Source organism: Camelus bactrianus, chromosome 9 (genome assembly GCF_048773025.1).
Source record: "Camelus bactrianus isolate YW-2024 breed Bactrian camel chromosome 9, ASM4877302v1, whole genome shotgun sequence".
NCBI lineage: Eukaryota > Metazoa > Chordata > Mammalia > Artiodactyla > Camelidae > Camelus > Camelus bactrianus.
The window spans coordinates 61,626,754-61,642,540 of record NC_133547.1 but is presented as its reverse complement, the minus strand read 5'-3'; the positions used below and the strand labels follow the sequence as shown (position 1 = coordinate 61,642,540).

At 35.8% G+C, this 15,787-nt stretch overlaps 1 protein-coding gene across 4 annotated transcripts in view; it reads left to right on the top strand.

Moving 5' to 3' along the window:
- Nucleotides 1–15,787, top strand: part of NFATC3 (nuclear factor of activated T cells 3) — a 115,108-nt gene that overhangs the window by 59,881 nt on the left and 39,440 nt on the right. For all 4 annotated transcript variants that reach the window (XR_012509255.1, XM_045522277.2, XM_074370536.1 and 1 more), the window contains exons 7-8: nucleotides 7,139–7,194; nucleotides 8,252–8,378. Coding sequence is in view for 3 of the 4 variants with exons in the window: in XM_045522277.2 (XP_045378233.2) it covers nucleotides 7,139–7,194; nucleotides 8,252–8,378 (183 nt within the window). In the remaining variant the exon portion in view is untranslated. The remainder of the gene's footprint in view (nucleotides 1–7,138; nucleotides 7,195–8,251; nucleotides 8,379–15,787) is intronic.

The window sequence follows — 15,787 nt, the reverse complement described above, 5'->3', positions numbered from 1 at the left end:
TTTAAGTTTATATCTTCTGGAGTTAGTTTTGGTTATTTGTATTTTTCCAGGTGAATAGACAAACACACTTCGGTGTTTCTCCTTTATTCTCACAATACTACCACGCTCACAACAATTCTGACACTAGATATGTGGGTTTCCCACACATCAAGCAATTCTTCAACACCAACTAGGTGTCCTGAATTCAATTTAATTCAATTCTGACTCTAACTGTAGTTAGTGCAGACTCCACTGGTTATGGGTTCAGTCCCATAAGACTGCCCCCCACTTCAGATGCCAATTAAAAGTAGTAAGTTCCTAGGTACCACAACTTCTGCTCAACTTGGGTACAAATCAGAGGTTCTCATGAGCCCCTTCTTGGATTCGATCCTTTGGTAGGACAGCTCAGAGAATCTTTAAATACATATAAAAAGGTGTTTTGGTTTTTTTCACTTTATAATAAAGGATATAAAGGATACAGATGAGCATCCAAATGGAAGAGATACACAGAGCAAGTTATGTGGGAACAGGCATGGAGCTTCTGTGCCCACTATGGGTTTGCCACTCTTCCAGTACCACCTTATGTTCAGTAACCTAGAAGCTCCCCGATACTGTTAGGATTTTTATGGGGCTTCATCACATAAGCATGGTTGATTATTCCATTTCCAGCCTCTCTTTCCTCTCTGGAGAATTGGGGGTGGGATGGAAAATTCTAAGCTTCTGATTATGGCTTGGTCTTTGTAGTGACCAGCCTTTATCCAGGAGCCTGCCAGGTCACCCCCTTAGAACAAAAAGATACTTCCGTCACCCAGGAAATTCCATAGACACTCTATACAAGAAACCGGAGCCAAAGACCAATGTATATTTTTTTCTGTTATTTCACACCAGGATTTTATTTATTTCACCTAAGTTTTCAGATTTATTAACATTAATTTGCTCATAATATTTCTCTCTCTGCATCTAGAGTTATAGCACTTCTAAAAAATCTATTTCTGCTGTTTTTATTTGTGCCATCTCTGGTTTTTAAGTCAGTTTTTCCAGAGTACTTGGCTTTATTGATCCTTTCAGTTGTGTCTTTGTTTTCTATTTCCCTGATTTCTGTATTTTTTCTTCTTTATACTTTTTTCAGCTTAATATGTTCTTTTTCTTAATTTAAATGCTTACTGCATTTGTTTTCATCCTTTCATCTTTTTAAAACTTTATTATTTATGGTTATAAATTGCCCCATCTCTTAATAAATTGCACTATCTCTTGTAACTCCACTATCTCTTATTTATTATTGTTTTTTTTGGGGGGGGGGGAAGGGAGGAGGTAATTAGGCTTATTTACCTTTAGAGAAGGTACTGGGGATTGAACCCAGGACCTTGTGCATGCTAATCATGCACTCTACCACTTGAGCTATACCCTCCACCTCCACAATCTCATATTGTACTATCTCATAAATTGCACCATCTCTTGTAACTCCAGTACTTTTTCCACTGAATTTTTTTCTTAGAGTTTAAATATGTTTAGATCTTTTCATCCTAAACATTCTCTGTCCCTTGACTCTGTCACCCTCATAAGCTATCATTTTATTTCTCTTTCATTTATCATTCAACCTGAGGAAAGTAATCTGTCATCTACCTTTATTGTCTTATGTACTACTTACTGTTTAGTCTTTGTCTTTCACTATATTGAAATCATAACCTCCTGAAAATCTGAGAATCAGCTATTCACTCTCCTTGATGGCCTTTTCTTTCTTGGCTTTTGTGTAATTATACATACCTGATTCTAACACATCTTTAACTATTCCCACTCATCTTTTTATCAGTCTTTTTGGCCCTTAAATATAGCTGTTTCCCAAGGTTTTACATTTAGCTTTCTTTTCATTGTATTCCTTTGTTCTGGTAGATTTCATCAGTTACCAAATCTCTATCTGTAGATTTCTCCTAAACTTCTAACCTGTGCTTGAAAGTACCCAATGAATATTACTACATAAAGGTCCCACTGATACTAAAATATCAGACTTCACAAACCAGTTCATCTCACTGTCATCACATTGTCAAAACCTTCTACTTGGACTAGAAACCATTTTTCCATCTGTCTTCTTCTTCCTTAAAACTCACTTCCTTCCAGCCCTTTCAACCCTGACTAGTACCTGGCTGTCTTCAAGAAATACCAATTTTGTTTCACAATTATGAATTCATCAGTTATTTATGAAGCAACTGCTATGTTATAGACACTAGACATTTGGGTTGCCTGCTTTGATAGAACCTACATTCTAGTGGGGGAACAGACAATAAACATATAAACAAATAAGTGAACAAGATAATTGTAGACAAAAGTGCTATGAAGTAAGAGGGTAGAGTGATAGTGACTGAATAGTGAACTATTTATATCTGGTGGTCAAGGAATGTCTTTCTGCAGAGGTCAGATTTTAAGCAAAACAAGAAGCATATAACAGACCTAAAGGGAGAAATAGGCAGTAATGCTATAATAGTAGGGGACTTTAGTATCCTGCTTACATCAATGGATAGATCATCCAGATAGAAAATCAATAAGGAAATATTGGCCTGAAACAACATGTTAGACCAGATGGACTTAACAGATATTTACAGAACATTTCATCCAACAGCAACAGAATACACATTCTTCTCAGGTGTACATGGAACATTTTCCAAGATAGGTCGTATGTTACTCCACAAAACAAGTCTTAATAAGTTTAAGAGGATTGAAATCCTATCAGGGATCTTTTCTGACTACAATGGTATGAAACCAGAAATGAATTACATAAAACTGAAAAATTCACAAATATGTGGATCTTAAATAACATATTACTGAACAACCAATGGGTCAAAGAAGAAGTCAAAAGAGAAATTAAAAAATACCTTGAGACAAATGGAAATGGAAATGTAACAAACCAACATTTATGGGCTGCAGCAAAAACAGTTCTAAGAGGGAAGTTCATAGCAACAGAAGGCTACCTCAAAACAAGAAAAATCTCAAACATCCTAACTTTACACATCAAAGAACTAGAAAAAGAACAAATGAAGTCAAAAGTTAGTAGAAGGAAGGAAATAACCAAGATTAGAGCAGAAATAAGTGAAATAGAGATTAAAAGGACAGTAGAAAAAGTCAATGAAACTATGAGTAGTTCTTTGAAAAAAGAAACAAAATTGACTAACTAGATTCACCAAGAAAAAACGAGAGGACTCATAAAATCAGAAATGAAAGAGGAGATGTTACAGCTGATACCACAGAAATACAGAGGATCATAAGAGACTACTGTGAACAATTAAATGCCAACAAATTGGACAATCTAGGGGGGAAAATGGGTAAATTCCTAGAAACATACAACCTACTAAAGACTGAATCATGATGAAATAGAAAATCTGAGCAGACTGAATGAATACTAGAAAGGAGATTGAATCAGTAATCAAAACCTCCCAACAAACAAAAATCCGGGATCAGACAATTTCACTGGTGAATTCTAACATTCAAGGAAGAATTAATACCAAAATTCAAGGAGCAATTAATTCAAAATTCAAGGAAGAATTAATACCAAATTCTTACAAAAATACGAGAGGAGGGAACTTTTCAAACATTTTACAAGGCCAGCATTACCCTGATACCAAAACCAGACAAGGATGCCACAGGAAAAGAAAATTACAGGCCAGTATTCCTGATGAACGTAGATACAGAAATCCTTAACAAAATATTAGCAAACCAAATTCAGTACTTTAAAATGATCATATACCATGATCAAGTGAGATTTGTTCCAGAGATACAAAAATGATTCAATATTTGCAAATCAGTCACACATTAACAAAATGAAGGATGAATCATATGATTAAAAAAAGCATTCGACAAAATTCAGCATCCATTGTGATGTGCTATACCGTAGAACCTTGTGGTTTATCTGTTTTATGTATAGTAGTTTGTATTTGCTAATCCCAAACTCCTAATTTTTCCTTCCCCGCCCTTTCATCTTCGGTAACTGTAAGTTTGTTTTCTATGTCTGTGAGCCTGTTTCTGTATTTTATAAATAAGTTCTTTTTTTATCATTTTTTTAGATTGCACATATAAGTGATATCATATGATACTTTTCTTTCTCTGTGTGACTTCACTTAGTATGATAACCTCTTGGTCCATCCAAGTTGCTGCAAATGGCATTGTTTCCTTCCTTTTTATGGCTAAATCCACAACTTCTTTAACCATTCATCTGTTGTTGGACATTTAGGTTGCTTCCATGTCTTGGCTGTTGTAAATAGTGCTGCTGTGAACATTGAGGTGCATGTATCTTTTCGAATTAGAGTTTTCTCCGGATATATACCCAGGAGTAGGATTGCTGGATCATATGGTAACTCTGTTTTTAGTTTCTTAAGGAATCTTCATACTATTTTTCATAATGGCTGCACCAAATTACATTCCCATCAACAGTGTAAGAGGGTTCCCTTTTCTCCACAGCCTCTTCATCATTTATCGTTTGTGAACTTTATGGTGGCCATTCTGACTGGTGTGAGGTGATGTCTTATTGTAGTTTTGATTTGTATTTCTCTGATAATTAGCGATATTGAGCATCTTTTCATGTGCCTATTGGCCATCTGTATATCTTCATTGGAGAAATGTCTGTTTAGGTCTTTTGCCCATTTTGGATTGGGTTGTTTGGTTTTTTTGTTATTGAGTTGTATGTGCTGTTTATATATTCTGGAAGTTAAGCCCTTGTCAGTCACATCATTTGCAAATATTTTTTCCCAGTCTGAAGGTTGTCTGTTCATTTTGTTTATTGTTTCCTTTGCTTGTAAGTTTAATTAGGTCCCATTTGTTTACTTTTGCTTTTATGTCTTTTGCCTTGGGAGACTGACCTAGGAAAACATTGCTACGATTTATGTCAGAGAATGTTTTGCTTTTGTTTTCTTCTAGGAGATTTATAGTATCCTGTTTTATGCTTAAGTCTTTAAGCCATTTTGAGTTTATTTTTGTGTATGGTGTGAGTGTTCTAACTTCATTGATTTACACGTGGCTGTACAGCTTTCCCGACACCACTTGCTGAAGAAACTGTCTTTTCTCCATTGTATATTATTGCCTCCTTTGTCAAAGATTGACTATAGGTGTATGAGTTGCCTATCTTTTCAGCCTCATTTCTTACTGCTCCCTCTTTCTTCCTTTGTACTCTACCAGCACGGCTGCTTATGGTTCCCTATATCATGTGGTTTCTTCCCATCTTGCCTTTGTTCATACTATGTCTTCTGCCTAGATTACCCTTCCCCTCAACATCATTGTGGTTCAACCTTATCTTTAAGACTTAGTTCAAGAACTTCTCAAGTAGCTTTCCTTGTCTCATACTCCTACCCCAAGGCTAGGTTAAGGACCCTGACCTCTGTGCTCTTAGTATATCCAGAATGTACCTTTATTAGTTATTATAACCATGACGTTTCATTATAGTGAATTGTTTATATTGCCTTTCATCCACAGATTGAAGGCAGGATATCCTGTCTCCATTATCTCAGCAACTCAAAGTGCCTGGCATGTTGAGACCCAACAAGTGATTGTTGAATTGAACTATAATTCTGAGTAGGCATAGCATTTGTCTATAGTGTCTCTTGTGCACAAGGGTAACTATTATCTAGTAATGAGACTGCAAATAGGATTGGAAAGTGATAGTCACAGTCTAGAAGGCATTTCATTGGGTCTTTCCCGGTATCTTCACAGACCAGATGAAGAAGTCATGCTGGCTTTGAAGATATTTGTATGAGTTAGTCACTGGGTGACTGCCCATGATATAAAAAGAATGCTTTAGGATAGCTGTACATCAGACTGGAGTGAGAGCTGTAGTAGCAGGTAGGGCTCTCCCCAGGTAAACAGTTCACTTGGGATGAAGAGACAGAAAATGTGCTGGCCAGATCTTTAAAGTGACAGAAATCTGGAAAGCCTAGCAAATAGCTCAGAAGACCATCAGTATCTAAAAAGATCTTTTTTTGTTAAAGAAATTATACACGTTTAATTGATGCAGTAGTTAAATGTTTAACAGTCCTGTTAACACTAATGTTTTTAGGGCTACCTAGAAGCTGTGCTAATTAGTTTTCTCTCTCTTTTTTAAATTGAGTTGTAGTCGGTTTACAATGTGTCATTTTCTGGTGTACAACACAATTTTTCAGTCATATATGAATATACATACATTCATTTTCATATTCTTTTTCACCATGAGTTGCTACAAGATTTTGAATACATTTCCCTGTGCTATACAGTAAAAAGATCTTGACAAGCCACGCAATACTAGAAGGTGAAGTCTAGTAGGGAGAAATGAACATAACAAGGGTTAGGGGTTAAAAAAAAAAACAACTGTGTAATTTCACAGTGTGGGCACTTGAGCTTGGTAGTAGGAAAATGTGGCAGACTGAGGAACACTTGCTGGCCAAACACTAAGTGTAAGAGTCAGCATGGTGTAGCTGCCCCAGTAAACTTCTATTAACAGAGAGAGAACATCTCCATATAAAATGGCAAGCGCCTCAGTCACTCTCTGTCATGCTGGATCATTTCTCAGCTGGGCTATTCAGTCCTTGGCCTGATGCATTTAGAGGGAGGTTGTCACACTGCAGCAATGTTCAAGAAGAATGATCAGGAGAGCTAAACTGTTGTTTAGGGATACATGGAGAACTGGGGATACTAGCCAGCAGAAAAGGAGACACAGGCAAACATATCTACCTTTAAACATCTGAAATATTAATCTCTCAGAGAAGCACTCAGGATTTTTGTGGGGTGACTGCAAGGAGTAGTACTTAGACCAGAGGCTGGATACTAGAAAGAGACAGATGTCATCTATCATGAAGAGCTTTCAGTGGCAATTATTATCCAAAGATGAAGTGGGTTAGTTGGTTAGGGAGTGAGTTTCCTGTTGCTTAAGGCATACAAGCAGAAGTTGGCCACTTGGTGGAAGTAATCTCAGAAGATTTTCAAACATCACTTAGTAGAATAAAATTGTGGGGCCTCCAAACTCAGGCAGCCCAAGATCTTTCTCCACATTTTCCCCCTTGAAATACACATTTTATTTTCATAACAGAAGTCAATGAGATAAAGATTCCTTTTGCCAATAAATTTGTGACACTAGATACATTAGATTTTGTTTATGTGCTTTCTGACTTTAATTACTTTTAACTGTAAATTGTTTTTTTTTCAACAGATGGGCGACCTCAGTGGGAAGTAGAAGGGAAAATAATCAAGGAAAAATGTCAAGGGGTGAGAAGTTTACCTTATTTCTTTAGAAATGTGTAAGAAGCTTAATGAGAAAATTGGATAATGCTACCTTATGGTATAGATGAGGAGTCTTTTTTCTTTTGAGTAACAGAAAAGTAAACTAGAATTTTTAGAAATTTGGATGAAAGATACTTTCCTGATACTAAAATTAAAGTTTAAGAAGGTATCTTTCTAACAGTTGGTGTCTTTTTTTCTCCTTTTTTTGTGTACAGGAAAGGAGAAATTAGAAATGAAAGGTTATTGGAAGGTTCTTACTGAAGTTATCATTAATTTATTTCCCTGAATTCAGTGAAGAAATCAAACAAGTTCAGTGAAGGCTATACATAGTTGGCAAAAAATAGGAGGACAATCCTCAGGGGTTTGTGTATTTAATACACTATTCCCAACTCCTCCAATTAAGCCTTCCCGGATTCAACACTGAAAGCCGTGGTTCCATCATCCTGGTCAAAATAGAGACAGAATTTTCTCTGGGATAGACAACACCACTTCCCACAATGCTCTCCAAACACCTGGAGAAATTAGGTTAAGGATTACAATTGGTTTGGGGCTAAAGGTTTTCATCCTGCTTGTGTAAAATTATTGTTGATATGGATACAGATTTTGTGTATTGCCAATGTAGAACATTTTGAATATAAAATTTAGGATAAGAACTCTAAACTGTAACACAACTTGGGAAATATTAAACTTGATTAAAAACTGGAGCAGACTTCCAGTTAAGATGTCTAATGTAGTATTTACTAGAAAAAAGTATCTGACTATATAGTATATAAGACTTTTTATTTCTGCTACAACTAGAAACCCAGTTGAGTGATTGGAAAGCAATTTCTTCTTTAATGATTTACTTGAAAGACCTTTCTCTGTTAAGACTGAAGTATCCATAGAGTAAATCTCCAGATGACTTACATGACCAATTGATGTGTATAATGATCTATGATGGAAGAGCATGAGTAGTTAAGACTTATGAGCTGTGTTGAGTTTAGCAGGTGCATTTCATTTTTAGTTCTGAGTGTAACACAATCTTGCTTTCCATGCTCCTTAGGCTCACATTGTCCTTGAAGTTCCTCCATATCATAACCCAGCAGTTACAGCTGCAGTGCAGGTGCACTTTTATCTTTGCAATGGCAAGAGGAAAAAAAGCCAGTCTCAACGTTTTACTTATACACCAGGTATGAGGTGGTGTTGTGATGGTTTACTATAAAACTCTCTTTCGTAATGAATAAAAAGTTGTTTAATGAATCCTATTGGATTGGATTGGATTGGAGTGTTTAAGGTAGGGTGCTTATAACCAATAAAAATCCCAGCATATGCCTAATCTGTAAAGTTTGTGTTGACTTTAAATATTAGATCTGCTGTCAGTTGTTATTTTGTAGTCATTTATTGTAAGGAAATCATAAGATTGAATGTAGATTTGAAGTTGGTTTTTCAGGAGCTACCAAGAATCACCAGCATTATAGGAAGGGCAAGTCTTTGTGAATATGTGTGAACTCCCCTTGTGCCTTTAGGACTGTATGCAGTGTGCCTGTTTCATAGTGTCTTCATCTCATCCCACTTCAATCAGATGGAAAAATCTCTCATTAAATTTTCATTTACCAAGCAGCAACTGTAGCATATTATGGGCTATGGAGGATATAAAGTTGATGGCAGAATTTCTGATTTTATAGATACACCCTAACAAAGGAGGCCTCCACACCTCTTTTTGCAGCAGTTAAGTGCTATAAGTTTCCAGGTCTTGATTGTGACACATAAATATTTTATGCAGTAATTCATGCTGATGTCTACATACTTAAAGAACAAATATTTGTAGAAGTCTTCTCTGCTAGGTGCCATGTTAGTCACCAGGGCATATGATGATAAAAAATCGTAGTGAACCTTACTATCCAAAACTTATTCTTGCAAAAACTTTTAAATCGTTTATAGTAAATGAAAAGAATAAATGCTTGAATTTGAAAGGGTGCTGGTTATTAGTGGTCATTCATTTGTCATCATATTTTTTTTAACATTTTTTATTGATTTATAATCATTTTACAATGTTGTGTCAAAGTTATCATATTTTTTAAAGCCTGACTGTATATCATTTATAGCCTCTAAAGACCACTTATATTCCAGAGTCTGAAAATTAATATTACTTGATTATGGTAATACATTATTTGGTAATAAAATACTTCAGCTAATTTTCAAATAGAATACAAATCTTTGAAAACTAAAGATTTTGGTTAGCCATTTCATTTACCCATTAATTCACTAATTTTTTTTGGTGGGGAGTTAGTTAGGTTTGTTTGTTTGTTTGTTTGTTTTAATGGAGGTACTGGGAATTGAACCCAGGACCTAATGCATGCTAAGCATGTGCTGTACCACTGAGCTATACCCTCCCCCAATTCCCTAAGTATTTAAGGGCACATTTATGTGGGCACAACCTATCTCAGCTTCTTCTCTCGTGGAACATATAATCTAGTGGAACAAATAGAAGCTAATAAATCACTAAATAAATGAACTACAAATTTGTAATTAGGAACTGAGATAAAGACGATGAAGGAAAGGTAAACAATGCTGTGGGTGAAAATAACAGAGGGACCCTTGCCTAGGCTGATTGAGAAAAGACTTTCATAAGGAACTGATACTTCAGTTGATAACTGGAAAATAATAGTAATACTTTATGATTATATAACATTTACTATGTTCTTAGTACTGTTCTAGGCACTTTCTATATTGATTCATTTAATCCTCATAATAGACATATGGGATAGGTTATTACCTTATTTTACAAATGAAGATACTGAGTGGTTAAGTAATATGCCCAAGGTCTCACAGCATGTGTCTTAGAGCCAAACGTCATACACAGGCAGTCTAGTTCCAGAGTCTGGGCTCCTGACTGTTACGCTAGACTACATCTGTTTGTTCATTTATACAGCAAACATACAGAGCATTTAGTGTGTGCCAGGTGCTATTCTAAGCAGTTTATTCATAATTACTCATTTATACTCCCATAACCCTATAAGGTAGGTACTGTTGTTCTCCCCATTTTGCAAATGAGTGAACTGAGGTCACAGCTAATAAGGGCAGAGGTGAGATTTGAATCCAAGTAATATGGCCATAAAGTCTATACTGTTAATTACGATGTTAGATAAAGTGTGGGAGAACATTCCAGATAAAGGCAGCAGCATATGCAAAGGCCTGTGGTTGATTGGATCATAGGGTATTACAAGAGTTGTAAGAAGTGAGCTTTAACAGAGAGGTGATATGATCAGACTTGTATTTCAAAAATAATTTTTCTTATGTCTCTTTATAAGATGTTAATGACCAGTTTAGTCTTCTCTCAAATTACTAATTGTGGAGTGTCAGGTTTATATGGGAGAGACTCAGGAAGGTTAAAAAGGTGATTCAAACAGCTAGAGTGTTTGGAATGTATAGGGCAGAGAGCATCAGTGGTGATAAAGAATATCAGGTTTCTGAGAAGGATAGGAGAGGAAAGGATTTTAAATATGCAAATTGGAATGGACCTTAAATGGGAGAAGGAACAGGAGGGGAAGGTAAAGTAAATGAACAAGATGGTTGTACATTAGAAAGTTTTATACCCGCTCCTGGGCATATATCCAGAAGGAACCCTACTCCAAAATGACACCTGCACCCCAATGTTCATAGCAGCACTATTTACAATAGCCAAGACATGGAAGCAGCCTAAATGTCCATCAACAGATAACTGGATAAAGAAGATGTGGTGTATTTATACAGTGGAATACTATTCAGCCGTAAAAACCGACAACATAACGCCATTTGCAGCAACATGGATGCTCCTGGAGAATGTCATTCTAAGTGAAGTAAGCCAGAAAGAAAAACAAAAATACCATATGAGATCGCTCATGTGTGGAATCTGAAAAAAACTAAAACAAAAACAAACAAAACAAATAAAACATAAATACAGAACAGAAACAGACTCATAGACATAGAATACAAACTTGTGGTTGCCAAGGGGGTGGGGGGGTGGGAAGGGATAGACTGGGATTTCAAAATGTAGAATAGATAAACAAGATTATACTATATAGCACAGGGAAATATATACAAGATCTTATGGTAGCTCACAGAGAAAAAAAATGTGACAATATATATATGTTCATGTATAATTGAAAAATTGTGCTCTACACTGGAATTTGACACAACATTGTAAAATTATTATAAATCAATACAAAATGTTAAAAAAAAAAGGAAGAAATGAAAGTTTTATAGATTTAGTAATGGAGAGTTTAGGGAGTTTCCATATGATAACTTCAATTTTATTTCTGAAAAGAATCACATGAATTCTCCTGTTGTGAGCAGAAGGAAGAGATTGTGGGTGATCTGGCAGTTTAAGAATGTGGAAAAGTTTGGAAAAGTTGTTATAAAGTGAAGGGGGAAAGTAAGTTTTCCCAGAAACCTAATAGGATTCTAGGCATGATCAAAGAGCACCTTTGATGTTGATATTGATGAATTTATAGATACTGATTAGCTCTACTGCAGAACTCCATTAGCTCTATCTTAAGCAGCTTCTTTAGGGCAGGGGGTAAAATATGTATAGTAGGGCTCCTCCAGGGTAAGATTTACTAAAGACCCATGGTCCAAGAATGTTATCAAACGCTATTGAGATGAGGGATTATATAATCTAACTTGGATAAGAAGGGACAGGGCTTCCAAGATTGGGGGAAAAATACAACAGTAGGGTCAGCAGATTAGAGGTGTTGATTACTACCATCATAGTGGTGGCAACAGGCAAACAGAAAGGAGCAAATGTAATGCCTTTACATTATCAGCTCTTGAACTGGGAGGACAGTATAAAGGCAGAGTCCTAGAGGGTATTACATATGAAAATGGAAATCAGTGGGGCCCCAGAGTGCTGAGAGAATATTGGATTGGACTGCAGCTGTCATCACTACTGGCCTTGTGGTTGACAGAATACAGATCAGGTGGTACACACCAACAGAAGGAAGAATGGACACAGGAGTGTTTGGATAGTCCTTATTCTGGTTGATTACTACCTTTCCTTATAACATTTGGCTTTTTTGTTTTTCTAAAAAAATTTTGATTAAAAGTTTTACAAAAGCAAATACATTACTGTGGGGTTTTTTTTAGAAAAACAAGTTGAAAAAATACTTTAAAATATCTACTCTGAAACTGTCATTATATCCTTCTAGATCTTTTTGAGCCATGTATAGATAAATCTTTTTAAAAATAGAAATGGAACCATACTATATATACTAATTTTGTAACCTGAACATTTTTATTTTTCCTCATCAGTGGATATTTTTACAGAATTTTAATAGTTTCTTAGAAGTCTATTGAATGACCCTGTCTTTGTTATGTTCGAGTTGTATTTGTTTTATTAATTTGAATGAGTTCTTTAGAGATTTTTGCCATTTGTTTATGGTGTGGCAAATAATTCCTTTTTAAATTTTACTTATAAAAATTTTAGATATTCATAAGTTGCTTGTTTTTTATTAAGGGATTTGTTGATTTGTTTCCTTTTTGGCAACCCCTTAGCAATAGGGATCTGACCAATATCCAATGGAAGAATAGTCACTAACTGCAAATGCCTTATTTTTTAAAAAGGTGTTTGTTTAAATTAGAAAATATGTTTATCTAAAAAAAAAAAAAGAAAATATGTTTAGCATTATTTGTCCCACAATCCATTCACTTTATAGAATGAAGTCAGTTTTCAGCATAATGTGTATGATTCACAAATTACAGCAATTGGTAAGGGAGCACACAGCCCTTCCTTAGTGGTACTGCCTGAACTTCTGCCTAACCTCTAGCTTTAGAACTTCTGAGATAGGGGGCCATACCCCAACCCTAGCACCCCTGAAGCTATTGAGGAACTGTTTCTCCCTCTGAAGCCCAGCAGAAGTTATTTGTACTTGGAAGTACCACCTAGCTCTGGTTTTTAGAATTATGGGGATTTTTCTAAGCAGCATTAGAGCTAAACTCTCATGTATAATATTTTGCCTGTGGGAAGGTATATTCCATGTTCCAAATAGTTGACTAGACAGACTGACTTTTGGATTGTGGTTGTTTTGATTGGGGGAAAAAGCCTGCCTTATAGTCAGGAGATCAGATCTCAGCTCTGACACAGACTGTAACTACTACTGATTAACCTCCATAAAATGAGGGTATAATACTCATGCAGTGGTTTTCAAATTGTTTAAATGGTTTTATTCTTCAAATAAAGTCTTATGCAAAAAGCAAATAAATAAAAAAGGATGAAAGCTAGCTTGGGTGCTCGGTTTATACTGTAACAGGAAATCCAGAGCTCTAACTCTGGATCCTGTTTTTACACATCTATTACTTAAAGAAGAGTTGTGAGGCTTCTCATGGTTTGAAAACCACTACAACAGTTGATTTTTTTTTTCCTGGATCACTCCATTCATCAATATTCTAAACCTGAGAATGAGCATATATAATACAAAAGATAAAATTAATCTGTTTCTGAAAGTCATCTCATTCCAGATATTGTAAGGTCTGTTTAACTGTATTTCCCTCCAAACAAGAATAAATTACCATAGGCCAGCAGTAGGCACTTCTTATGGTTTGGTCAGGTTGGAGTCTGAATCTTTTATAGACAAAAAGAGTGGTACTTGATTTGGTAGGGTGGATGTACGTTCAATTTAGTAGAGCAGAACTATTAGTCTGGGTACCCAGATGTGGGTCAGGAACATAGAAACAAGGATTGGATTATGCAAAAAAGATTGATATTATGCTGTAGTTTTCAGTCCCTCTGTCTCATTTTTCATACATGATAACCAATTACTTATGTAACCAAGGGCCCCACCTGCTCCACCCAGGGTTAATCAGGCTTTCTTGGATATTTTCCTTTCTTATGTGGTAATATGACTCTGGGTATAGGGTTCACCATGGCTTTCCTGGGACCCGAGTAGGAGCCAAAGTAGAAGACGAAAAAAATCCAGTAGGCCAGGGACAAAGTTCTAGTTCTCCCAAAGTCAGAAGAAAAGTAAGTATATCAAGACATTAGAGAAGTCAGGAGCCAGTAAACACAGTGGACCTGAAATGAAATACTTGAGCAAGAATCGGAAACTGGATGGAAGCCTGGGTCAAGAAAATGAACGTTGTGACAGAAGCAACAAGAAGATTGGAGTTGTTGTCTCATTGTTAGGGGTGGGCTCACCAGTTGCCAGATTGAAAAGCTAAAGCAGATGAATAATGAACCCATTCTTTTCTTGCTAGGAAACCAGAGTAAAGTGTAGAACTCAAAAGCACCCCCAAACAAACACTCCATTAATCACCTCTTCTACAGTAAAATAATACTATCAGGGCTGTCTTTTTTAAAAAGCAAGGCTGTCTAAATTCTTACCTTTATTTTCTCAGATTGATATAGTGCTTATGTACATGGCAGAGGTTAGATAAATGGTCAGATGAGATTAGACCTTGCTTTGGGTATCACTGTTACCTTCTTTTGACATAAAATGAAGTTCTTACACGTTGTGAAGGTCATGAAAATTTTAATTATGTTAATTAGTAGTAAACTAATTCAAAACTTGGAAAGAACAACGAGATGTGAATTTAGGAAAATTATTTTTAAATGAGTTGTAGCACTTCAATAGGAAGGTAAAGTAGATAATTTTTAGTGGGCTGAAGTGCTTGCCAAGAGAAACCAGTTGTTTTGACATAATAAATTAATGATTCTTTTCTACTTTGATAAGCATATTAAGTAAAGTAAGCAAAATACATTGATTCCTACCTTAAGCATTTCATTCATCAAGCAGATTCATCCTAAATCATGGATCTGCTACTTTTTCTCATGTCAGAAAGGTTGATGATTGGTGTTCGTAGCTTCTGCTTGCTTGATGGAATGGTGAAATGGAATCTTCTTGGTAATAAAATATACTGCAGTGATTAAAAGCATGGACTTTGGAGGGAGAAAAACTTGTCTTCAGGTCCTTATGATACCACTTAGCTGCTGTGAAATCTTAGTGTCTTTAATCTCCTTTTCAGTATACTCTTCTATAAGGCAGGGATAATAATAATCCCTACTTCATAAAAATTGTTTTGAAGTAAATTAGGACTTTCAGTTGCAAGTAACAGAAACCCAATTCAAGCTAGCTTAACAAAAAAGAATTTATTGGCTCATATAACTGGAAGATTAACTGGAATGCTGGCTTCAGACATGCTTCAGCTCAAGCAGTGTTGTCTCAGGGCTTAGGCTTTCTCTTCATCTTAACTCTGCTTTTCTTTCTGTTGGCTTTACTCTCAGGCAGGCTTTCACCATATAGCATCTCTAGCTTTGTTTCATCTCTGTAATTACCAATCCTAGAGAAGAGAACTGGTAAACCAACCCCCCAACTCCTGTTGAGTTGTAGTTCCTTATGTATTCTAAATATTCAATCCTTTTCAGAAATATTATTTGCAAATACATTTTCCATTCTGTGGGTTATCTTTTCACCTATTGATAGTGTTTCTTTGATGTTCAGAAGTTTTCAGTTTTGAAGTTCAGTTTATCTGTTTTTCTTTTGTTGCCTATGCTTTTGGTATCCTACTTAGGAAACCACTGCCACATCCAATGTCATAAAGCTTTTGCCCTTTGTTCTAAGAATTT